Source organism: Dipodomys ordii, unplaced genomic scaffold, assembly GCF_000151885.1.
Source record: "Dipodomys ordii isolate 6190 unplaced genomic scaffold, Dord_2.0 Scaffold26, whole genome shotgun sequence".
In the NCBI taxonomy this organism is placed as follows: Eukaryota; Metazoa; Chordata; class Mammalia; order Rodentia; family Heteromyidae; genus Dipodomys; species Dipodomys ordii.
The window spans coordinates 11,482,664-11,508,357 of record NW_012267242.1 but is presented as its reverse complement, the minus strand read 5'-3'; the positions used below and the strand labels follow the sequence as shown (position 1 = coordinate 11,508,357).

Sequence of the window (25,694 nt, the reverse complement as noted above, 5' to 3'; positions counted from 1 at the left end):
AAAAAAAAAAAAAGCTACAGAATATAGTGTTCATATGAAGTTGGAAAAATGAGGTATGAGAAAATCTTTTGCTAATGTAAGAATTCAAGAAGAGTACTGTATGTGAATATTTGAGTCTTCTAATAAATCAAGATTTTTATTTATATATTGAACCTTTTTTTTAACCAACTTGATATTGGTGATAATTTTTTTTTTCCTTTTCTGAAAGAAATGGCATCAGATGTACCATCATTGGGATCCACTATTGCCTCTGGAAACCCTGGGCCTGGGATTCAAGGTGGAGGAACCATTGTCCAGAGGGCTATTAAAAGGCGACAAGGGTGAGTTTGAATATAGTGTCTTGAATGCTCTTCTTATAAACTGTCTGATTTAGTTAGTTGCTCAGTCTCCATGACTACTTCTCTTTTTTTTTTTTTTTTTTTGGTCGGTCGTGGGGCTTGAACTCTGGGCCTGGGCGTTGTCCCTCAGCTCTTCAGCTCAAGGCAAGCACTCTACCACTTGAGTCTACAGCATCACTTCCGGTTTTCTGGTGGTTTATTGGAGATAGGAGTCTCATGGTCTCTCCTGCCCAGGCTGGTTTTGAACTGCGATCCTCAGATCTCAGCCTCCTGAGTAGCTAGGATTACAGGCGTGAGCCACCAGTGCCCGGCTCTTTTTTTCTTTTGCCAGTCATGGGGCTTAAATTTATGGCCTGGGCACTATCCCTGAGTTTCTTTTGCTCAAGGCTAGCACTCTACCACTTGAACTACAATGCCACATCCGGCTTTTTCTGTGATTTAATTGGAGATAAATCTCACAGACTTTCCTGCTCTGGCTGGCTTCAAACTGTGATCCTCAGATCTCAGCCTCCTGAGTAGCTAGGATTACAGGTGTAAGCCACTGACGCCCAGATAAGGTTTTCTTTTTTGTTGTTGTTTTTGTCTTGTCTTTCTTGTTGTTTTTTTCTTTCTTTCTTTTTTTTAATTTAAATTTTGTGCTGATCTGGGAGTTTGAACTCAGAGCCTGGGCACTGACCCAGAGCTTTTTTACTCAAGGCTAGACTCTACCACTTGAGCCACAACTCTACTTCTGTCTTTTTTTGGTGGTTAATTATAGATAAAAGTAGAATGAACCTTCCTGTCCAGGCTGACTTTGAACCATAATCCTTAGATTTGAGCCTCCTGAGAAGCGAGGATTATAGGTGTGAGCCAGCACCTGGATTTATCTTTCTTTTTATTTGAGACAGGGTCTCTTTGTGTGCCTAGGCTGGCCTGAAACCCACAGTCCTCCTGCTTCCACCTCCCAAGTGAGGCTTTATTTTAAAAAATTATGAAACTTGGGGCTGGGAATGTGGCTTAGTGGTAGAGTGCTGGTCTAGCATACATGAAGCCCTGGGTTCAATTCCTTAGTACCACATAAAAAATAAATAAAAGAAGTCAAATTAAAAGGGAAAAACTTTTTAAAAAAATTATGTAACTGTTGGGTGTGGTAGTGCATGCCTGTAATTTCAGCATTGTGGAGGCGAAAGGAGGAAGATAAGCCTTCTAGACCACCCTGGGCTATTTAGAAGACCCTATTGCAAAACAAGAAATATTTTTTTTTTTCTTTTGCCTGTCCTGGGGTTTGAACTCAGTGCCTGGGCACTGTCCCTGAGCTTCTTTTGCTCAAGGCTAGCACTCTACCACTTGAGCCACAGCACAACTTCTGGCTTTTTCTATTTGTGTGGTAATGAGGAATCAAACCCAGGACTTCATGCATGGTATGCAAGCACTCTACCACTAAGTCACCTTCCCAGCCCAAAATAATTTTTTTTTTTGTCGGTCGTGGGGCTTGAACTCTGGCTTGTGCGCTATCCCTCAGCTCTTCAGCTCAAGGCGAGTGCTCTACCACTTGAGCCACAACGCCACTTACTGTTTTCTAGTGGTTTATTGGAGATAAGAGTCTCACAGAGTTTCCCGCCCAGGCTGGCTTTGAATCGCCATCTTCAGATCTCAGCCTCCTGAGTAGCTAGGATTACAGGCGTGAGTCACCAGCGCCTGGCACAAAATAATTTCTTATATGACAGAGTGCTTTATACATTTTTAATTAGCTACTGAGATATAAAATGAATGAGTAACTTTCAAAGGTTCTAAAGTTAATTGTATGCAAATCTAGGCTGTGAATATTAAGCGTTTAGCATTAGAGTTCACTGTAAAACACGGTATGCTGGTAATTCATATTAGGAAAAAGTTGGAAGTAATATAAATTTCAGAAATTAGGGTTTGTTTAAGAAAGTTATATATTTTAAAATGGAACATTGTAAGGCTATTAGAATATATAATAAAAGAAGTTACAATGTATATATATTATATCAATACTTTTTAAAATATTTACAACATGAATATACCTTGATTAAACACATCCCAACTATATGTAAATTCCAGTGTCAGAAAAAATGTAAAAAATGTACATAACAGGGCCTGGGAAAGTGGTTCAGTGGTAGAGTGCTTGCCTTGCATCATGAGGCCCAGGTTAGATTCCGCAGCACCACAAGCAGAAAAAGCCAGAAGTGGCGCCTGTGGCTCAAATGATAGAGCGCTAGCCTTGAGCTGAAGAGCTGAGGGACAATGCCCAGGCCCAGAGTTCAGGCCCCATGATCGACAAAAAAAAAAAAAAAGAAAAAAGAAACAACAAAATGACCATCAAGTTTTGTGTGGCTGTGTGCTAGTACTGGGGCTTTAACTCAAGGCCTGTGTGCTGGCTCTTAGCTATTTAGCCACACCTCCATTTCTTGCATTTTGGTGGTTAATAGGAGATAAGAGTTTCATGGACTTTCCTGCCCATCTGGCTTTGAACCTTGATCTTCAGATCTCAGCTTTCTCATCAGTTAGGATTTCAGGTGTGAATCACTTTGCCCAGCATTACAATCAACCTTTCTAGTATATTTATTTTCTATAGTTTTAAACCATAATCTTTTTGAATAGTTAACAAATCTTTGCATCTTACTACATCAAATAGTCTTTTTTTGGTATTGTTTTATATTCTATGTAAGTTTTAAATATTTGCACAGAAGTATGAACGTAACTCCTTTTCAGAACACTTAAGTTGTTTTGAAGGTTTTGTTTTTATGTGTATTGCTACAGTGAACTTCTTTTTTTGGAGGGGGGTTGGTCATGGGGCTTGAATTCAGAGGGCTCTGTCCCTGTACTCTTCAGCTCAAGGTGAGCACTCTACCACTTGAGCCACAGAGCCACTTCTGGTTTTCTAGTGGTTTATTGGAGATAAGAGTCTATTTATTTGTTTATTTATTTAGTGCTTGTTCTGGGGCTTGAACTCAGGGCCTAGGTGCCATCCCTGAGCATTTTGCTCAAGGCTGGCATTCTACCACCTGAGCTATATCTCCACTTATGGCTTTTTGATGGCTAATTCGCGATCAGAGACTCATGGACTTTCCTACCCAGGCTGGCTTTGAACGGAGATCCTCAGATCTCAGCCTCCTGAGTAGCTAGGATCATAGGCGTGAGCCACCAGCGCCAGGCTCATATTATTTCTTTAGGACTCTTATTAATAGAATTATAAGGTGGATTAGAATTTTGATAAATGATCAAGGACATCCTGAAAGAGGAAGAGGAACAAATATTTTTAGGATTGATATCACATACTTCATCGGTAACCCATGTAGAGACTTATCCTACCAAATTATCCCACTGGTAGAGATGCTAAAAGTGATTACTGGATTAAGGTGAGTACAGATGTAATAGGAGATTGGCCTCCTCTGTTACCTGTAATCTTTACTAATCCCCTGAAATGAAAGTTATCTCTCCTTTCATTGAACATGCATAGCATATTATGTCCCTCACATGACATTTTCCCATTCTCATCTGTATTTTCTCTGTATTTGTCTTAAGCAGAAACCACATTGAGAGCAAAGATTTTTTCCCCCCTCATCTAAAATGGCATCTTGAGTGTACTAATGGTTGTGTGTTTAAACTAACAAGCTTCTAGGCCATTCTCATGTCATGTTAACTGCTTTAAAAGATTTCAAACTTGGGGCTGGGAAGGTGGCTCAGTGGTAGAGTGCTTGCCTTGCATGCCTGAGGCCCTGGGTTTGATTCCTCAGCACCACATAAGCAAAAAGAAAAAAGCCGGAAGTGGCGCTGTGGCTCAAGTGGTAGAGTGCTAGCCTTGAGCTGAAGAGCTGAGGGACAGCACCCAGGCCCAGAGTTCAGGCCCCACAACCGGCAAAAACAAAACAAAACAAATAAATTTCAGTTTCTTAGTATCCTGCATTTTCAGTAGGCTTACAGTTATTTATTGGTTTTCCCCAGGCTGGATTTTGATGATGATGGAGAAGGGAACAGTAAATTTTTGAGGTAAGAGTTTGAAAATTTTTCAGACTTTTAATATTGAAAATTAGCTATTGATCTTTGTAGTTCTGACTTGTAATATTTTTGTTTTTAGGCCTAAGAAGAGTACTTCATCCTAAACCTGTATATTTTCATATTATATCCCAGTTTTCAGGCATTCTATGAATGATTTCATAGATAAGATCTCAGTGAAGAGAGGACAGAGAGTTTATAAGATTCTCTGGATATCAATAATGTGTTGATGCATGGTTTAAGAAGAACACTAGTTTATTATTTCTCACAGTTCTGTGGATTGATTGCATGGTTATTCTGCTGATCTTGCCCAGACTTGTTCATAAGGCAGATTTGGTCAGTTAGGTTCAATTCAGCTATAATGGTTGTGTTTGTAGTCTTGTCCTTAAGAAGGCAAGTCTGCCGGGCTCTGGTGGCTCACGCCTGTAATCCTAGCTACTCAGGAGGCTGAGATCTGAGGATCTTTCAAAGCCAGCCCGGGCAGGAGAGACCGTGAGACTCCTATCTCCAATAAACCACCAGAAAACCGGAAGTGGCTCTGTAGCTCAAGCGGTAGAGCGCTCGCCTTGAGCTGAAGAGCTGAGGGACAGCACCCAGGCCCAGAGTTCAAGCCCCACAACCGACCAAAAAAAAAAAAAGAAGGCAAGTCTGCCGGGTGGTGGTGGCTCACACCTGTAATCCTAGCTACTCAAGAGGCTGAGATCTGAGGATCACAGTTCAAAGCCAGTCTGGGCAGCAAAGTCCATGAGACTATTATCTCTAATTAACCACCAGAAAACTGGAAGTGGCGCTGTGGCTGAAGTGGAAGAGTGCTTGCTTTGAGCTGAAGAGCTTGGGGACAGCGCCTAGGCCCAGAGTTGAAGCACCATGACCAGCAGGAAAAAAAAAAAAAAAGAATCTTCTGGAGCATTAAAACTGGATTTTAAAATACATTTTTAAAGGGTTCTTCCAGGGCTGGGAAGGTAGCTCAGTGGTAGAGTGCTTGCCTTGCATGCTAGAGGTCCTGGGTTTGATTCTTCAGCACCACATAAGCAGAAATATCCGGAAGTGGCACTATGGCTCAAATGGTAGAGTGCTAGTCTTGAGCTGAAGAGCTGAGGGACAGTGCCCAGGCCCAGAGTTCAGGCCCCACAACTGACAATAAAATAAAAATAAATAAATAAAATAAAATAAAGGGTTCTTCCAGAAAGTTGGGATATTCTTACTGAATACCCAATGTTTTGCTCGTTTTTATGTGAAAAAGAAATAAAACTCAAAGAAAGGAAATAACTTTGACTGCAGTCTTCCTTCATTTTTCTTTCTGAATTTGAAAATATTACCCATGTAGTTTGAATATTGCTAAATAGATGCTTGATAAGTAAATAAAGGAGCCCTTTTAAAAAATATTATTTGGAATGGGGTGCCGGTGGCTCAAGCCTGGTAATCCTAGCTACTCAGGACGCTGAGATCTGAGGATCGCAGTTCCAGGCCAGCCCCTGCAGGAAAGTCCATGAGAATTATCTCCAATAAACCACTGGAAAACCAGAAGTGGTGCTGTGGCTCAAGCGGTAGAGCACTCGCCTTAAGCTGAAGAGCGCAGGGACAGCACCCAAGCCCAGAGTTCAAGCCCCATGACTGACAAAAAAAAAAAAATTGGTTATATGGCTACCGAAGTTTCATTTAATAATTTTATTTATTTATTTATTTATTTTTGGTTGGATGTGGGGCTTGAACTCTGGTCCTGGGTGCTATCTCTCAGCTCAAAGTTAGCACTCTACTACTTGGGCCACTGTGCCACTTCTGGTTTTCTGGTGGTTTATTGGAGAAAAGAGTTATGGACTTGCCTGCCCAGATTGACTTTGAACCATAATCCTCAGACCTCAGCTTCATGAACCATAATCCTCAGACCTCAGCTTCCTCCTGAGTAGCTAGGATTACAGGTGTGAACCACTGGTGCCTGGCTTCATTGCTTTATTAATTAAAATTTTATTTAAGTTTTGAGTAGTACTGGAGTCTCATGCTTTTATAGGATAATGATAAATGACAAGAGAAACAGACTGCTACTTAATGAGGGTCAGTATAGAGACAGCTTTAGATTGAGGATCAGAGAAGCCCTGGGGAGCACACATTCCATCTGAGACTGTAATGTTGTTAAGTAGCCGGAATGGGATGACTGGTTTGGGTAGAATAGACAGGTAGAAATTCTGCCACATGGTATAAATATAGGAACTTTGAGGATTTTATACTAAGTAAGATAAGTCAGTCACAAAAAGGCAGATATTGCTGGGCACTTGTAGCTCATGCTTAGCTACTCAGGAGATTGAGATTTGAGGCCAGCCCTGGCAGGGAAGTCCATGAGAATCTTATCTCTTAATTAATGAGAAAGTTGGAAGTGGGGCTCTGGTTCAAAGTGGTAGAGCACTAGCCTTGAGCAAATAAACTCAGGGATAGTGCCCAGGTCCTGAGTTCAAGACTCAGGACTAGAAAAAAAAGAGATAAGTATTACATGGTAAGTTTATATGAGGCATTATGTGAATAATTAAATTCATAGCCACAGAAAGTAGAATGGTGGTTGGCAGGGGTCAAAGGTAGGGGAAAGTGATGTCCAATGAATATAGTTTGCAGGATGGAATGTGGTTAGATTATCTTTCTACCACAATGTGAATTCACTATTAAACTGGGTAGAGTGCCTATCTAGCAAGACAAGACTGAGTTCAAACCCTAGTATTTTTTTTTAAATGTCATTTTGTGTTTGTATGTGCATGCATGTGTGCTGGTACTAGGGGTTGAACTCAGGCCTCATGATCTCACTTGGCTTTTTCATTCAAGCCACACTTCCAAGTCCAGCTTTTGGCTGGTTAATAAGAAATAGATGTTTCACAGACTACTTACTGTCCAGGCTGGCTTTGAATGGGGATCCTCAGATCTCAGCCTTATCAATAGCTAGAATTACAGGTATGAGTCACCAGTGCCAGGTAGTATTTTTTTGTGTGTGTCTGTGTCTGTCGTGGTGCCTGAACTCTGGGCCTGGGCATTCTCCCTCAGCTCTTCAGCCTTAAGCTCAAGAGCGCCACTTCCAGCTTTTTCTGCTTATGTGGTGCTGAGGAATCAAACCAAGGGCATCATGCATTCAAGGCAAACACTCTACCACTGAGCCACCTTCCCAGCCCAGGTAGTATTTTTTTTAAATTGCAGTTTTTAAAAAGGAAAATAAATATATTCTTTCTTCCTTTCCTTTTCCTTTCTTCCTTTCTCTCTTCTCTTCTCTCTCTTCTTTTCCCTTCCTCCCTCTTCCCTTCCTTCCATACTTCCTTCTTTCCTTCTTTCTTCTTTTGCTGGTCCTGAGGCTTGAACTCAGGGCCTGGATACTGTCCCCGAGCTTCTTTAGTTCAAGTCTAGGGCTCTACCACTTGAACCACATTGCCACTGCTGGCTTTCTTTTTTTTTTTTTTTTCCTGAATAGTTTATTGGAAATTAGAGTCACATGGACTTTTCAGCCTGGGCTGGCTTCAAAGTATGATCCTCAGATCTCAGCCTGTGAGTAGCTAGGATTACAGGTGTAAGCCAGGGCTTATATCCCAAATTTATTTTTTTTTTGGTCGGTCGTGGGGCTTGAACTCTGGGCCTGGGCGCTGTCCCTCAACTCTTCAGCTCAAGGCTAGCACTCTACCACTTGAGCCACAGTGCCACTTCCAGTTTTCTGGTCGTTAATTGGAGATAAAAGTGTCATGGACTTTCCTGTTTGGGCTGGCTTTGAACCGAGATCCTCAGATCTCAGTCTCCTGAGTAGCTAGCCACCAGTGTCCGGCTATATCCCTAATTTTATAGTGTTACTAGCAGGGTAGTTAGCTCTGTCCTCATGTTTGTTTGTTTGTTTTTTTTTATGTCTGATAAGGTAATAAAGAAATCAGAAACCTGACAAATATTAGTCAAGAGATTGTTTAAGTTCTGTGTGATGCTGTGCTGTTACTGTTTTTTATTGCTTTATTATGCTTTTCTATGAGCTCTTTTCTTTTTGAATATTTTTACTCATTTTTAGTTTTTACATCAGGGTGTAATAGGTAGAACAAATGTGATGCTTTGAATTAAATCAGTCATTTTTTTTCTTCTTCAGGTGTGATGATGATCAGATGTGTAATGATAAGGAGCGGTTTGCCAGGTAATACAGAAGAGCATTTTAGTCCTTGTTAGAGGACCAGACAGTATAATCATACTAAATTTTAATTTTATCTAAGTTAGAGTGGAATTTATCTAGTCTTTTTCCTCTTCTGAAAGGTGATTAAATAGTATTATAGCTCTCATATGTGTTTGTGACATTACTTTAAATTATTGTTCCTTTTTGTTGTTATTGTTGTTACTCTTGGTTGAACTCTGCGTGGGCACTGTCCCTGAGCTCTTCAGCTCAAGTCTAGTGCTCTACCACTTGAGCCACAGTGCCACTTCTGGTTTTGTGGTGGTTAATTGGAGATAAGAGTATCATGGGTTTTCCTGCCCAGATTGGCTTTGAACTGTGATCCTCCTGAGTAGCTAAGATTACAGGTGTGAGCCACCTGTGCCTGGCTACTTCTGGCTCTGTATGTGGTACTCAGGAATTGAACCTAGGGCTTCGTGCATGCTAAGAAAGCCTACTAACACTAAGCCACATTCCCAGCTTTTATAGTGGTCTTCTATGTATGTTACACCTATAGGAGTGTGTTTACTAGGTATCTTTGGAAACATAGATTGTGGATTTCTTGATTGTATTTGCTATCAAATTGGTACAGATATTGGAGGAATCTTTATTTTTTTAATTTTATTTCATTTTATTTTATTTATGAACATACTGTACAGAGGGGTTATAATTACATGGGCAGGATAATGCATACATTTCTTACCAAGCATTGCAGCCTCCTCCTTTGTTTACCCTTCACCTCCCTTCCCAGCCTCCCTCCTCCCCCCTGGAGGAATCTTTATAGCAAATGATTTTATTCACTAAGATATGACAAAGTCATGGAAACTGGAGTTTTGAGTAAAGTAAATATAATTTTTTAAAAATTACTGTCAAGGAGCTGGGAAGGTGGCTCAGTGGTAGAGCCTTGCATGCCAGAGGCCCTGGGTTCGATTCCTCAGCACCACATAAGCAAAAAGAAAAAAGCCGGAGGTGGTGCTGTGGCTCAAGTGGTAGAGTGCTAGCCTAGAGCTGAAGAGCTGAGGGACAGCGCCCAGGCCCAGAGTTCAGGTCCCAGGACCGGACCCAAAAAAACAAACAAAAAATTACTGTCAAGATGATGAAATATACTTATTTACTTATCCTCCCCCCACTTTGTTTTTTCTGGTACTGGGGCTTGAATTCAGGGCCTGGGTGCTGTCCCTTTTCTCTTTTGTTTAAGGTTGGCACTCTACCTCTTGAGCCATACCTCCACTAGTGATTATTTGGTGGTTAATTGGAGATAAGAGGGTCATAGAATTTGTTGCCTGCCTCTTTGAACCACAGTTCTCAGATCTCAGCTCCTGAGTAGCTAGTATTACAGGTGTGGGCCATTGGTGCTCAGCCAGTAATTTATTTATTTTTTTACAAATTAAGTTTGTGGATTTGTGGGCATGGTACTAGTGAGAGAGTGTCTGCCTAGCCAAGTATAAGGTCCTAAATTCAAATCATTGTACTGCCAGAAAAAAAATTTATAACAACCTCAGAAAATAATCTTACTTAAAAACATAATACTTTTTTAATTTTTATGCTGATATTGGCATTTGGGCTTTGAACTCTCTCCTGTCTTTTTCACTTATGGCTGGCATTCTATCACTTGAACCAGGCCTCCAGTTGGCATTTTAGCTAGTTGAAGATAGAATCTCATACATTTTGGCTGACTTTGAGCATCAGTTTTCTAGGTGTCAACCTTGTTTTTTTTTTTCTTTTTTTAGTCATGGGGCTTGAACTCTAGGCTTAGGCACTGTCCTTGTGCTCTTCAGCTCAAGGCAAGCACTCTACCGCTTGAGCCACAGCGCCACTTCCGGTTTTCTAGTGGCTTATTGGAGATAAGAGTCTCATAGACTTTCCTGCTGGGGTTGGCTTTGAACCTCGATCCTTGGATCTCAGCCTCCTGAGTAGCTAGGATTATAGGCGTGAGCCACTGGTGCCCGGCTTACTTTAGACATTTTATTTGAGACTTATCTACCAATCTAAAATATGATTGAGTACTGATATACTGACTCTCTAACACCTTATTTTTATTTTTATTTTTTTTGTGTCAACCTTGGAGTATGGGGGCTTGAGACATTGCTACAGCCCAGTATACTGTAATACTTTATTCATTGCTGGTGCTTGGCATTTTGAGAACCATTGATTATTATTATTATTTTTTTTGGGTCCGGTCGTGGGGCCTGAACTCTGGGCCTGGGTGCTGTCCCTCAGCTCTTCAGCTCAAGGCTAGCGCTCTACCACTTGAGCCACAGCACCACTTCCGGCTTTTTTCTTTTTGCTTATGTGGTGCTGAGGAATCGAACCCAGGGCCTCATGCATGCAAGGCAAGCGCTCTACCACTGAGCCATCTTCCCAGCCCCTTGAGAACCATTGATCTACAAAACCAAGAAATACTGGGTAGAGTAGCTTTAAATACTGAAACAGTAAGATGCCACCACAGGCTTTGAATTAGAGTATGTTATAGATATTAAATGTTTGATACTGATATTTCCATGATGGCAATTTATAGGATTGATGACGGAGAGGTCTTTAGTCAGGGAGGTAGAAAAAAGCTGTTGAAATAGTAAGAGAGCTATGAAATCGAGTGTATGGGCTAGAGTGGTGGATATAAAACAAAAGGAGGAATAAAAGAAGTTTGTCAGGGCTAGGAATGTGGCTTATTGGCTTACCTAGCATGCATGAAGCCCTGGATTTGATTCCTCAGTACCACATAAACAGAAAAAGCTGGAAGTGGCACTGTGGCTCAAGTGGTAGTGTTAGCCTTGAGCAAAAGGTGCTCAGGGACAGTGCCCAAGCCCTGAGTTTAAGCCCTAGGCCTGCCCCTCCCCCCAAAAAAAAGAGGTCTACCAAAATTATTTGTTTAAACAACTTAAGGTAGGTAATTATAAAGTCTTAAGATGTGAACAATCTCTAAAATGAGTTGACCATAGAAATTTGGGAGATAGTTTTTCAAACTGTATTAAAAAGTTAAGGCATTAGCCAGGGTGCCAGTGCCTATAAACCTAGCTACTCAGGAGGCTGAGATGTGTGATTTCAAAGCTAGTCTTTGCAGGAAATTCTGTGAGACTCTTATCTCCAGTTAACCACCAGAAACCTGGAAGTAGAGCTGTAGCTCAAGTGGTAGTATTCCTAGCCTTGAGCAAAAAAGCTGAGGGATAGTATTCAGGCCCCAAGTTCGGCCCCAGGACCAGTATCAATTAGAATGGGTGGTATGGGTCCACTGTATCTTGACTGAAATTCCAAAACACTGTGAAAATGTGACATTAGCTATTTTAGTTTTCATTTGTCCTGCTTAATGTGCATATTTATACATTGTACATCTTATTTAGAAATGTTGGAGTAAGCCAGGTGATAGTGGCTCACTCCTATAATCCTAGCTACTCAGCAGGCTGAGATCTAAGGATTGCGGTTCAGAGCAGGCCTGGGCAGGAAAGTCTGTGAGACTAAAAACCAGAATTTGCGCTGTGGCTCAAGTGGTAGAGCTCTTGCCTTGAGCTGAAGAGCTGAGGGACAGTGCCCAGGCGCAGAGTTCAAGCCCCACCACCGACAAAAAAAAAATGTTGGAGTATAGAAGGTGTTGTGGACTTGTAGTAAAATGAACTTTTTTGAGCACTGTGTGTATGTGTGTGTCTTTGTTTAATTTGTAACAAAGCCTTACAGACAGGTGCAAACAATAAATCCTCTTTTGCAACCTAGAACTCAGATACGAGATTTTGGTACATGGAATAAGAAATATGATTCCTACAGCAGTTGGTTTGTTAACTCTCACTTGTTGCTTTGAGAATAAAGTTGATGGAAAAGCAAAAATTTAAAAGTCAATACCAAAAAAAATTTTTTTAAGGAATTTTATATATTTAATTTTCTTTCAAACATGGAGTTCAGTCCTTTATGACTTAGTAACATAGTTCACCTCACATACTTTTGAGAGTTTAATAGACGGCCATCAAAAGCTAAAAATGTATGAATTTTCTCAAATTAAAAAACTTTTGTAGCTGGGCGCTGGTGGCTCACGCCTGTAATCTTAGCTACTCAGGAGGCTGAGATCTGAGGATCGCGGTTCAAAGCCAGCCCGGGCAGGAGAGACCTTGAGACTCCTATCTCCAATAAACCACCAGAAAACCGGAAGTGGCACCGTGGCTCAAGTGGTAGAGCGTTAGCCTTGAGCTGAAGAGCTGAGGGACAGTGCCCAGGCCCAGAGTTCAAGCCCCACGACCGACAAAAAAACAAAACAAAACAAAAAAAACTTTTGTAGTGAGCAACAGCTAGCCTCAAACTCATGATCCTTCTGTCTTAGTCTCCCAAGTACTGGTATTGAAGATGTGGATCACTTTGCCCACTTTTGTCATTGTCATTTTTTTTTTTTTGGGTCCGGTCGTGGGGCCTGAACTCTGGGCATGGGCGCTGTCCCTCAGCTCTTCAGCTCAAGGCTAGCGCTCTACCACTTGAGCCACAGCGCCACTTCCGGCTTTTTTCTTTTTGCTTATGTGGTGCTGAGGAATCGAACCCAGGGCCTCAAGCATGCAAGGCAAGCGCTCTACCACTGAGCCACCTTCCCAGCCCCATGTCATTGTCATTTTTGATAATTAAACTCTCCATACTGTAATATGTTATATTTACTTAGACATTTTATTTGAGTACTGATATACTGACTCTCTAACACCTTTTTTTTTTTTTGGTCAGTCATGGTGCTTGAACTCTGGGCTGGGCGCTGTCCCTCAGCTCTTCATCTTAAGGCTAGCACTCTACCACTTGATCCACAGTGCCACTTCTGGTTTTCTGAGTGGTTTATGGGAGAGAAGAGTCTCAAGGCCTTTCCTGCCCGGGCTGGCTTTGAACCATGATCCTCAGATCTCAGCCTCCTGAGTAGCTAGGATTACAAGCGTGAGCCACTGGTGCCTGGCCACTATATTGTTTTTAAATTGACACATTCACTCTTTACAGTATCTCAGTTTCTTTAAAAAAAATGTAATGATGATTATCTTCCTCTGGAGGAGGAAGAGTTGATTTACCTGTGCCTTGGTTATACTCTGGAATCAAAATTAATCATTTAAACTTAGCTCTTAGGTTCTTTTGTCAGAATTGGGGCTTCAACTCAGGGCCTGTGTGATGACCCTGAGCTTCTTTTGCTCAAGGTTAACACTCTTACCACTTGAGCCAGACCACTACTTCTTGCTTTTTCTGAGTCATGTTTTGGAGAAAAGAGTCTCATAGACTTTCCTGCCCAGGCTGGCTTGAAACTGTCATCTTCACATCTCATACAATCTCTTTGAGTATCTAGGATTACAGGTGTGAGCCACTTGTACCTGGCAGCTCTTAGTTTTACTTACTATAATTCCTCTACTAAAAGCTGGTCTGTTAATTTGTGTGTGCGTGTGTGGATTATAATTATGATCATTTAACACTACTTTTACTCTTTAAATTTTTTAAATTATACGATAGTACATGTGCATATTATTTTCTTTCCAGATTGAGAGCAGTATCTAAGAATGGTAGTTTTTAATTCCTTTGATGTTTCTTGTTCAAACTTTATATGCTTGGTCCCTACAGAGATTGATTGACAAAATGCTTTGTATTGAGATCCCATTAATTTATAATTGGCCTTGCTTTTATCTTGACCTTTGTCTTGTAAATTAATTTTCTTTATCCTAACAGATAGCTTTATAAATTACAGGCAAGATCCCAACCTATATTTCTATTTTTCTTGCTACTCTCTGCATTTCATTTTTTTCTTTTCTCCCCTATCTCTTCTCCCCTTCCCTTTTCCTTCTCCCCTTTTTCTATTTCCATTTTCTTCCTTTTTTATTTAAATTTTAGCTTAGTTCATTAATTCTGTTTTTAGGTCGGATGATGAACAGAGCTCTGCGGATAAGGAGAGACTTGCCAGGTAGGAGAACAGTGTTGCTTAGCATGATGAAGCAGATGCTGCTGCTTTTGTATCCTTTTTCTTACTCTATCTTTCCCCCTTTCTCTTTGTATTCTTCCTTATCTATGGCAAGAGAGGACAAGAGTTTTTAGAAGTTTGGGTGTAACAGGAACTTTGGCTTCCTCCCATCAGAAAGTGGGTGAGTTGAGGGAACTTTACTTAGGAATTTAAGAATTTGCTATTTTACCTTTCTTTTTTTTCTTTCTCGGCAAGTTTCACAGAAACAAAAGGATTTAGAAATAATATAGCTGTGTTAGTGCTTTAACAGGAAAATATATTCTATTAGAAAACTAATATAAATATATCTATATTTGCCATTTTTCTCAGAATTTAGGTCTCAGTATTTACACCATACATCTCTAGAATACTCACTTTTATTTTCCTGTGTAGATTCATAGTATAGACTACTATGCCACAATAGAATTAATGTTGCTTTGGTGACTTAGTCCTCATTTGTGATTTCCCAGGAACATATTTAACTGTATTGGCAAGGATAATCAAAAGATCAGGTTTCAGCTGGTTACATGTGGGCCATGCCTATAATCCTAGCTACTCAGGAGGCTGAGAGCTCAGAATTGCAGTTTAAAGCCAGCTTGGGCAGGAGAGTGAGTGATATCCTTATCTCCAGTTAACCAGAAAAAAACCCCAAGTGGAGCTGTAGCTCAAGTGGTAGACTTGAGCACAAAAGATCAGGGATGGATGATGTCCAGATACCACTGTGGTCAAGCCCAGGACTGGACTGGCACGAAACACCCCCCCCAAAAAACAAGTTTCTGTACTTCACTGTCAAAAATCTGCCAGATACTAGGAAGATGAGTACATGAAATTTGAGTAGAATTTTCCATGGTTTCAGCAAAGTAAATATGGACCTCCATGATGAGACTTTGCCATTTGAAAATAAGACTTAAGAATTTCTTTGGAGCCAGGTACCTGTAATCCTAGCCACTCAGGAGGCTGAGATCTGAGGATTGTGGATTGGAGCTTGCCTGGGTAGGAAAGTCTGTAAGACTTTTTATTTAACCACCAAAAAAGCTGGTAGAATGCTAGCTTTGAGCAAAAAAAAAAAAAAAAAAAGAAGCCAGGGACAGAGCCCAGGCCCATTCACTATACCATGGAAGTAGTTCCATCTCCCCAAACAGAATTGCAGTTTAAAGCCAGCTTGGCTTTAAACTTGTCTGATCTGTCTGGTTTATGATGCCTCAGTAGGAAACATATTGTTGGTATAAGCACCTATTTTTTATTACTTGCCTCTCTAATTTATCATATTTCCCATCAAGCTGAGCAACAAACTCAGTTTGATACATTTCAACCTATGCCGCTGCTATTGCTTTTATACTTAAGAAAGGCTTTTCTACATGATGCTGTGAAGAAAGCATTACATTGTGCATGAGAGGAACCTTGGGGAAAGTCACTTAACTACTTGGCCTCAATCTGATCATTACTCATTAAAAGTAAATTTGGATTAGCTTATAGATTAGGAGTTTTTTTTCCTTAAACAACTTTTGTTCAGAAAGCATCATTAGGTGGTAATAGAAGCAAGGTGATAAAGCAAAGGTGTTTAAGTAGAAGCAGAAATGCAGCATGTTGTTTGTTTCTCTCCTTGAGGAATCCTAATGGAGGATACTGAGCAGCCTAGGTTTTTCAGAATTCGTGTTTGAAAACTGAATTATTCCACTTAAAATAGTAATATAAAGCTAGGCACGTGTGGCGCACACCTATCAATTCAGGAGACTGAGACCTGAGGATCACATTTCAAAGTCAGCTTCAGCAAGAAAGTCCATGTGACCTTTCTCTAGTTGACCACCAAAACCAGAAGTGGAGCTGTAACTCAAATGGTAGAATGCTAGCCTTGAGCAAAAAAGGTCAGGGAAAGCACCTATGTCCTAAATTCAAGCCATAGGATCACAATAAACAAAAACAACAACAATAAAAAAGTGGTAGGGGCTGGGAAGGTGGCTCAGTGGTAGAGCGCTTGCCTCCCATGTATGAGGCCGTGGGTTCGATTCTTTAGCACAACATAAAGCAGAAAAAAGCTGGAAGTGGCGCTGTGGCTCAAGTGGTAGGGTGCTAGCCTTGAGCTGAAGAGCTGAGGACCAATGCCCAGACCCAGAGTTCAGCCCCCATGACCGACCCACCTCTCCCCGCCCCCCCCCTCCAAAAATGGTATCCTTCTGTCTCAATTTTGAGCAAGTTATTGTTAGAGAAGTACTCTACTGAACCTGGTAAGATCTAAATTGTATCTCTCCAGGCTTTTAAAGCACCCTCTTTCTCCCTATTCTACCCTTAACTCCAGTTCTCTTTGTTTTAGACTGGCAACCCATACGTTATTTCACAGTCTCTCTTTTTTATTTTTCCAGTCCTGGGGTTTGAACTCTGGGCCTGGGCACTGTCCCTCAGCTCTTTAGCTCAAGGCTAGCGCTACCACTTGAGCCACAGCACCACCTCTGATTTTCTGGTGGTTTATTGGAAATAAGAGTCACAGACTTACCTGCCCAAGCTGGCTTTGAACCATGATCCTCAGATTTCATCCTCCTGAGCAGCTAGGATTATAGGAGTGAGACACTGGCAGTGCCTGGCTACAGTCTTTTAAGAAGTTCAGTGCACTGGCACCACACCCAGTTAAAGCAGATAGGATTTGGTGAATTAGGATAAATAATTTTTTTTAATTTTTAATTTTTTTTTTGCCAGTCCTGGGGCTTGAACTTAAGGCCTGAGCGCTGCCTCTGAGCACTTTTGCTCAAGGCTAGTGCTCTACCTGGGCAGACTTTGAACTGTGATCCTCAGATCTCAGCCTCCTGAGATCTAGGATTACAGGTATAAGCCACCAGCACCTGGAAGATATATAAAACTTAAGACTCTTACATTTCTGTTTTCAATGTCATTAAGAGACAATTATAACAAAGCAACTTTTTTTTCTTCTCTCCCCCCCTTTCCAAAGCAACATTTATAGCCCACAGGAACCTATCTTTTTTTTTTTTGGCTTGGGGCTTAAACTCTGAGCCTGGGCACTGTCCCTCAGCTCTTTAGCTCAAGGCTAGTGCTCTACCACATGAGCCACAGTGCCACCTCTGTCTTTCTGGTGGTTTATTGGAGGTAAGAGTCTCATGGACTTTCTTGGCTGCCTGCGCTGGCTTTGAACTGTGATCCTCATATCTCAGTCTCCTGAGTAGCTAGGATTACAGGTGTGAGCCACCAGCACCTGGCTCCTATAATTTCTTACATCAGCTATTGAGCAACATACTTGAATTGGCAAAAATTGGTCATTTAATTTTCTGGTCTTCAAACAACTTAATTGGTAAACATGGAGTCATTCAAGCTAAGATTCTTTTTCTCCTTAAATGAATTTGGCTGGGAAGTTGGCTCAGTGGTAGAGTGCTTGCCTTGCATGCATGAAGCCCTGGGTTCCATTCCTCAGTACCACATTAAGCAGAAAAAGCCAGAAGTGGTGCTGTGGCTCTAGTGGTAGAGCATTAGCCTTGAGCTGAAAAGCTAAGGGACAGCGTCTAGGTCCAAAGTTCAGGCCCCACAACCAACAAAAAGCAAAAACAAAGAAACTTAAGTAAATGAACTCAACACTTAAAAATACTACCTTTCTTTTTTGTTCTGAGGGAATGATAATTTACATAGGAAGTGAAGTTGCCAGGGAGTGAGGGAATTGAGGTGTCTGCTTGCTCTTTGTCTTTCTACCTTGTTAGTTTCTATTCCATGCCTGCTCTGCATGAGGTTGGCAAACTTTACTTTTAACTTCCGAGACTTAAGCATCATTAAACTAAATACTGCATTCTTCAGCAGCACGCTTGGAATCCATTTCACTGTCCCAGAGACCAAATGATCTTATGTGACCACCTGGATGGATCTTCTCTCTCTTTCCATGTAGGGAAAATCACAGCGAGATTGAACGGCGGCGACGGAATAAGATGACAGCTTACATCACAGAACTGTCAGACATGGTACCCACTTGTAGTGCCTTGGCTCGAAAACCAGACAAGTTAACCATCTTGCGCATGGCAGTTTCTCACATGAAGTCCTTGAGGGGAACTGGAAATACATCCACTGATGGATCCTACAAGCCATCTTTCCTCACTGATCAGGTATCAGACTTAAAACTGTGAGAGAATAGATTCTGGGTGAATCGAGTGAAACTTTTGATTTCTTTGATTTTTTTAATAAGAATTTACTCAGGGAAAATGCAGATCCTGGAAAAATGAATTTCAGTCCTTAACTGAATAAGCATTGGGTAGTAAGAAAAGAGTTATGGAATCTATTTAGCAAATTAATAGGATTTTACAACTTAATTCATAAATACAGCCTGTAAAGGTAGAAAACAGTGACATCCAAGAGAGTAGATAACTCTGTACATGGATCACTTTTCTTCCTTGGCTTTACAAAGGATGGAGGAAATCTGTTTCTAGGGATTTTTGTTGGTAATACTGGAGTTTAAATTCTGGTCTTTGTACTTAGTACGTAGGTATTTTATGCCCAGCAGCACATCCAGCTCTATTTTCTGCTGTCATTAGCAGCAGCTCTGTCATGGGGCTTGAACTCTGGGCCTGTATGTTGTCCCTCAGCTCTTCATCTCAAGGCAAGTGTTCTACCACTTGAGCCACAGTCCCACTTCTGGTTTTCTGAGTGGTTTATTGGAGATAAGAGTCTCATGGAGTTTCCTGCCCTGGCTGGCTTTGAACCTCGATCCTCAGATCTTAGCCTCCTGAGTAGCTAGGATTACAGGTGTGAACCACTGGTACCTGGCTTGGTTATTTTTTTTATTTATTATTTTTTTTGTGGGGACCGGTCGTGGGGCCTGAACTCTGGGCCTGGGTGCTGTCCCTCAGCTCTTCAGCTCAAGGCTAGCACTCTACCACTTGAGCCATAGCACCACTTCCGGCTTTTTTCTTTTTGCTTATGTTGTGCTGAGGAATCAAACCCAGGGTCTCAGGCATGCAAGGCAAGCACTCTACCACTGAGCCACCTTCCCAGCCCCATTGGTTATTTTTTTAAGGGCAGAAAAATGAGATTTATTATATGACAGCTATTGGAAGACAGCATTTCAGTACATCTTCAGCTGTTTTCAGAGGTATAGATATTGGCCTCAGGTTTGATAGAGAGAATTGAGGACAGAAGGTGAGAAAAGTTATACATAGTTAAAACAGTCCTAGGTCACAGTGTGTGGTCTGTTTTGTGATTAGCTCAGTCTTTGTCCTTGGAAGAGTTCCATAGAATTGATCTCTTGAGTTTTGGGCTATTTGCTTTAAGATGATAAGAAGGCATTGCTTTCCACACAACTTGGTTATTACTGAATTTTCTCTGGGAATTTTTCTCTGCCTTTTGGGAAAGATTCTTAAATGTAATAGTTAATTTTCTCTCAGTACATATGCAAATGTTGGTTTAACAAACTAGTTATATACATCTTTTGTGGGCAAGCCAGGTGCTTTGTGCTGTGAGACATATAAAGAAGGTAAACTCTTTAGTGGTAGAAAAGATAAAAAATAATCTAAATTTTAATTAGAATAAATTTTAGGAAGTGGTACTGTAGCTCAAGTGGTAAAGCTTTGAGCAACAGAGCTCAAGGACAGCACCCAGGCTATGAGTTCAAGCCCCTCAGTTGATCCCCCAAAATAATTAATTTTTAGGCAATAAACAACCAGAAAAAAGATTAGTTTCACTTTAAGGATGGATTAGAGAATGCAGAAACAGACCATTTCATTAGTTTTATTATAACTTAGATAGTCACATGGTATTGGGAAATAGAATTGATTATAGTTATCACTGTGGTATGAGGGAGAGTAGTTGAAAATTCTAAGGTTCCTAGCTTTGGAGGATGTGGTTAATCAAGAAAAGGAACGCTGGAAGTGCATAGAATATTGTATTTTTTTCAAATTGATATAATGATTGTGGTTTTGAAATGTTGCTACTCAGCTGTTAGTATAATACTTACATGGAAATGTTTAACAGATACCTAGAAATCATATTTGCTGAAAGAGTCATTAGGAATGTAGATTTCATTATCATTTTATGGTGGGAGGCATAGGTATCACTTCCTGGGAAGAAGGATGGTATGAATAAAGAATTGAACCTAGGAAATACCTATATGAAAGAAATGAACAAAGAAAAAGCAGTTTGGAGCAGAGTTTGAAGCAAAAAACAGTAATAAAGAAAATAAGAGGAAGTGGCACTGTGGCGCAAGCGATACAGCATTCGCTGAAGAGCTGAGGGACAGTGCCCAAGCCCGGAGTTCAAGCCCCACGACCAACCAAAACAAACAAACAAAAAGTATGTTTTAAAAGGGCTGGGAAGGTGGCTCAGTGGTAGAGCACTTGCCTTGCATGCTCGAGGCCCTGGGTTCGATTCCTCAGCACCACATAAGTAAAAAGCTGGAAGTGGCGCTGTGGCTCAAGTGGTAGAGGGCTAGCCTTGAGCTGAAGAGCTGAGCTCAGGACAGCGCCCAGGCCCAGAGTTCAGGCCCCACGAGCAGACCCAAAAGAAAATAAGAAAATAAAAATTTAAGGATAGAATAGACAAGATCAGATTCTGTAGAGATTGAATTAAAAAAAAAAAAAAGGTAAAGAGGGCTGGGAAGGTGGTTCAGTAGTAGAGTGCTTGCCTTGCATGCATGAGGCCCTGGGTTCCATTCCTTAGTACCACATAAGCAGAAAAAGCTGGAAGTGGTGCTGTGACTCAAGTAGTAGAGCACTAGCCTTGAGCTGAAGAGCTGAGGGACAGCACCCAGGCCCAGAGTTCAGGCCCCACAACGGACCAAAAAAAAAAAAAAGATACAGATCTAGGAGAAGGGACTTGAATTGGCAACTAGAAGGACATTTTGAGACTTTGAATTCAAGCCCTGATACCAGCATATATAAGAGTAATCTACTATAGTGGAAGTTGAGACATAAGTGAAAAGCAAGAGAACAGACCCATTATATTTATAGCATTACTCTCAGTATACAATTAGCACTGAATACTCAGAATAAATTGAGGGAAGATTGAAAAAACATTTTTTTTACTGGCTTGAAAGTAAAGAGAGAAAATAGGGTCAGGTGCCAGTGGCTCATGCCTGTAATCCTAGCTACTGAGGGATCTGAGGATCTGAGATCTGAGGATCATGGTTCAAAGCCAGTTGAGGCAGGAAAGTCCAGGAAAATCCATGAGACCCTTATCTCCAATTAATTATGGAAAAAGCTGGAAGTGGTGCTATGGCTCAAGTGGTAGAGTGCTAGCCTTGAGCAAAAGGAGCTTAGGGACAGTATCCAGGCCCAGAGTTCAAGATCTAGGACTGGAGAGAGAGAGAGAGAGAGAGAGAGAATGAGGATATTTGTCAAGAAGATCCTAAAAAGAGGATGAGTTTAAGAAGTCAGTTATTGTTGGTGGGAAATCTTTTTTATTCCTCCTTTGAGTCTTGAGATGGATAGGAGGAAGAGGTGGATAGTGACAGAAAAATTGTGGACATAATGAAAATCATTATATTTAAGGTAGAAAATGCTGGCTGTGGATTGATCAGATATGAGCCAGGAGTTGTTTAAAATGAAATATATATGTCCTGAAGCAGATCTTGTTTAATAGAAATAATTATTTTTCAGAGTTCATTATTGACTTTCATTTCTTTTCCTTGACCAGGAACTGAAACATCTGATCTTGGAGGCAGCAGATGGCTTTCTGTTTATTGTCTCATGTGAGACAGGTCAGGTAGTGTATGTCTCTGATTCAGTGACTCCTGTTTTGAACCAGCCACAATCTGAATGGTTTGGCAGCACACTGTATGATCAGGTGCATCCAGATGATGTAGATAAACTCCGCGAGCAGCTTTCCACTTCAGAAAATGCCCTGACAGGTGAGAGCTATGTGGATGACAAATAAATGGGAAGTTCTTTTTTTTTTTTTAATGTATTAGAGGATTTAAATTCTTTTTTTTCTTTTTTTGCCAGTCATGGGGCTTGAACTCAGGGCCTGGGCACTGTCCCTGAGCTTCATTTGCATAAGGCTAGCACTCTACCACTTGAGCCACAACACCACTTCCAGCGTTTTCTGTGTATGTGGTACTGAGGAATCAAACCCAGGGCTTCATGCATGCTAGGCAAGCACTCTACCACTAGGCTACCTTCCTAGCCCAGGATTTAAATTCTTAAATTGGTTTGTTAGATCTGTCAAAGCTTTAGAATATAATCAATACTTTTTTTTTTTACATTTTTTATTATTATATCTTTAAGTAGTTGTACAAGGAAGTTCCCATTCTATAAAACAGTATATGAGTACAAAGTGTCTGACAACGTTGTCACCCATCTCTCTTAACCCATCCCTTCTCTCACTTTTTTTCTTTAATTGAGATTAGGTGATTACATAAATTTCACATATTTCACAGTATTGTGGAATAGTGATACTTATTAAAGTCACAAACACATTTTAACCTTCACAAGGCAAATGGTCATTATCATGGTCCATAAAGTTTGTGAATTCTATGAGCTTTGACAATACAAATTATTTCTTCCATATCAGGTGATGATTACATTTCTTTCCTTTTGCTTAGTGTAGGCTGTTCCCTCTTTCCTTCTTATTCCTCCCTTCCCATCGCTAGCTTTGGGCTGCTTAGTTCTTTTTCTTCTATGTCCAGTGCAGCTGATGGGCCCCTTTGTTATATGTTGTTCCATTTCCCACTTATTCTGTTCTTCCTCCTTCAGATTAGCTACTCTATGACTCATTCTTTTTTTTTGTTAGTTATGGGACTTGAACTCTGGGCACTGTCCCCAAGTTCTTCAGCTCAAGGCGAGCACTCTACCACTTGAGCCAAGCATCACTTCCAGTTTCTGGTGGTTGATTGGAGCTAAAAGTCTCATAGACTTTCCTGCCCAGCTGGCTTTGAACTGTGATTCTCAGATCTCAGCCTCATGAGTAGCTAGGATTACAGGCGTGAGCCGCTGGTGCCCGGCTTCTATGGCTCATTCTTATAAAAAGGTTTCATTAGTGATTATGCTCATATAAAACTTACGTTTATCTTAATGTTATAATAAAATCATTAAATTGAAATTCATTGTGAGATTTACAATTATGATTTAGCATAGCAATGTTCAAGTGCTGAGGCTTTTATTTCTGTCAGAGGAATTAACATCTAAAATCCATCCAAGTTTATCCTTTGTTTTGGGCAGCAACACACACACACACACACACACGCACACGCACGCGCACACACATACACACTTGTTTGTGGGGTTTTTTTTGGGGGGGTCCGGTCATGGGGCCTGAACTCTGGGCCTGGGCGCTGTCCCTCAGCTCTTCAGCTCAAGGCTAGCGCTCTACCACTTGAGCCACAGTGCCACTTCCGGCTTTTTTCTTATGTGGTGCTGAGGAATCGAACCCAGGGCCTCGAGCATGTGAGGCAAGTACTCTACCACTGAGCCACCTTCCCAGCCCCTGTTTGTGGGGTTTGAACTCTGGGCCTGGGCACTGCCCTCAGCTCTTCAGCTCAAGGGGAGAACTCTACCCCTTGAACCATTGTGCCACTTCGTGTTTTCTGGTGGTTAATTGGAGATCAGAGTCTCACAGATTTTTCTGCCTGGACCAGCTTTGAAATGTGATCCTCAGATATCTGCTTCCTGAGTAGCTAGGATTATAGGCGTGAGCCACTGGTGTCCGGCTCACTATTTTTTTTTTCTTTTTCCTTTTTTTTTTTTTGAATTCAGGTCAGGACATTGTCACTTAGCTTTTGCATAAAGTTGGCACTCTATTACTTGAGACATAGTTCGTCTGTCTTTTTGGTGGTTTATTGGGATAAATTGAGTTTCATGGACTGATCATTCCTGATTTCTTTTGTGCTTGTATGCATTTCATTTTTTACAGTTCTTCCTTTTCCTCAAAAGGTACCCTTGCTTTCTATAAATAAAAGAGAGAAATAATTTTGATTTCAGACAGATGTATATTCTGTAGCATATAAAATTAATGTAGTATTAACTGTGTATTTGTCTTTATGTAAAAACAATCAGGAGCTTGGAACTGGTGGCTCCCTACTATAATACTAGATACTTTAGGAGGCTGAGACCTAGAAGATAATGGTTGAAAGCCAGCTTGAGACTCCATCTCCAAGTAACTAGCCAAAAAATCAGGGTTATGGTTCAAGTAGTAGACCACCAGTTGTGAGTGGAAAATCAGATGAGTGGAGTATGAGGCCCTGGAGTTCAAGCCCTAGTACCAGCAAAACCCCAAAACAACAAAAACAAAATGAATCAGAGCTAAGAATGTATTCTTGCCTCTTTAGCTTCCTTTATACAAGGTTTTTTCAGTGTTGTGTTTGAATTTACAGTGAAATTCATAGATGAGAGTAGAAATAGTTTGTTTCAAAAAATCATCTCCTGGCGTGGCCTATTCTGCTATATGCGAGGAAGTTGGAGGGCATTGGTAGGATGCTCACTTACCTTGGCCTCCAGTATTTCTCCTTTTGTTCCCTATTCATGAGAATGTACTCCAGATTGTTCTTCCCATCTTTCTTTAGGGCGTATCCTGGATCTGAAGACTGGAACAGTGAAAAAGGAAGGTCAACAGTCTTCCATGAGGATGTGTATGGGCTCAAGAAGATCATTTATTTGTCGAATGAGGTGAATGAGAGGATTGGATTGTGAATTGGGGGAGCAGAGGGGAGGGGAAGAAGGGAGAGAGGCAGAAAGGATTGGGCATTTAGGGGTTTTTGATGGGTTGAATGCTATTTTTGTTTTTTGGGGGATAGTGTATTCCTATAATACTCAGGCTGGCCTTAAATTCACTATGTAGCCCAGGCTGGCCTCAAACTTGGAATCTTTCTTTCTCAGCTTTGTATATATGCATGTGTACCCATGTATATGTACTGGGACTTGAACTCAGGATCTTTGTGTTCTTCCTTAGCTTTTTCACTTAAGGCTACCACTTGAGCCATACCCCTCCTTTGGGCTCTTTTTGGTAGTGAATTGGAAATAAGAGTCTCATGGATTTGCTGTCCCAGCTAGCTTCAGACTGTAGTACTCAGAACTCAGCCTCCTGAGTAGTTAGGATTACAGGTGTAAGCCCAGCTTTGCCTCAGCCTCTTGAATTCTGGGATTACATTTGGGCGTCACCACATTTGGCTTAAGAAAATGCATTTTTGGGCTGGGAAGGTAGCTCAGTGGTAGAGTGCTTGCCTTGCTTGCCTTGCATGCTCGAGGCCCTGGGTTCGATTCCTCAGCACCACATAAGCAAAACGAAAAAAGCCGGAAGTGGCGCTGTGGCTCAAGTGGTAGAACGTTAGCCTTGAGCTGAAGAGCTGAGGCCCAGAGTTCAGGCC

The 25,694-nt window shown here is 41.1% G+C and overlaps 1 protein-coding gene across 1 annotated transcript in view; it reads left to right on the top strand.

Annotated features, from left to right (window-relative positions):
- Nucleotides 1-25,694, top strand: part of Arnt (aryl hydrocarbon receptor nuclear translocator) — an 80,755-nt gene that overhangs the window by 14,479 nt on the left and 40,582 nt on the right. Inside the window, exons 2-8 of the mRNA XM_013015002.1 lie at nucleotides 209-320; nucleotides 4,287-4,331; nucleotides 8,431-8,475; nucleotides 14,336-14,380; nucleotides 18,297-18,510; nucleotides 22,031-22,244; nucleotides 24,894-24,996. Coding sequence (XP_012870456.1) covers nucleotides 209-320; nucleotides 4,287-4,331; nucleotides 8,431-8,475; nucleotides 14,336-14,380; nucleotides 18,297-18,510; nucleotides 22,031-22,244; nucleotides 24,894-24,996 — 778 coding nt within the window. The remainder of the gene's footprint in view (nucleotides 1-208; nucleotides 321-4,286; nucleotides 4,332-8,430; nucleotides 8,476-14,335; nucleotides 14,381-18,296; nucleotides 18,511-22,030; nucleotides 22,245-24,893; nucleotides 24,997-25,694) is intronic.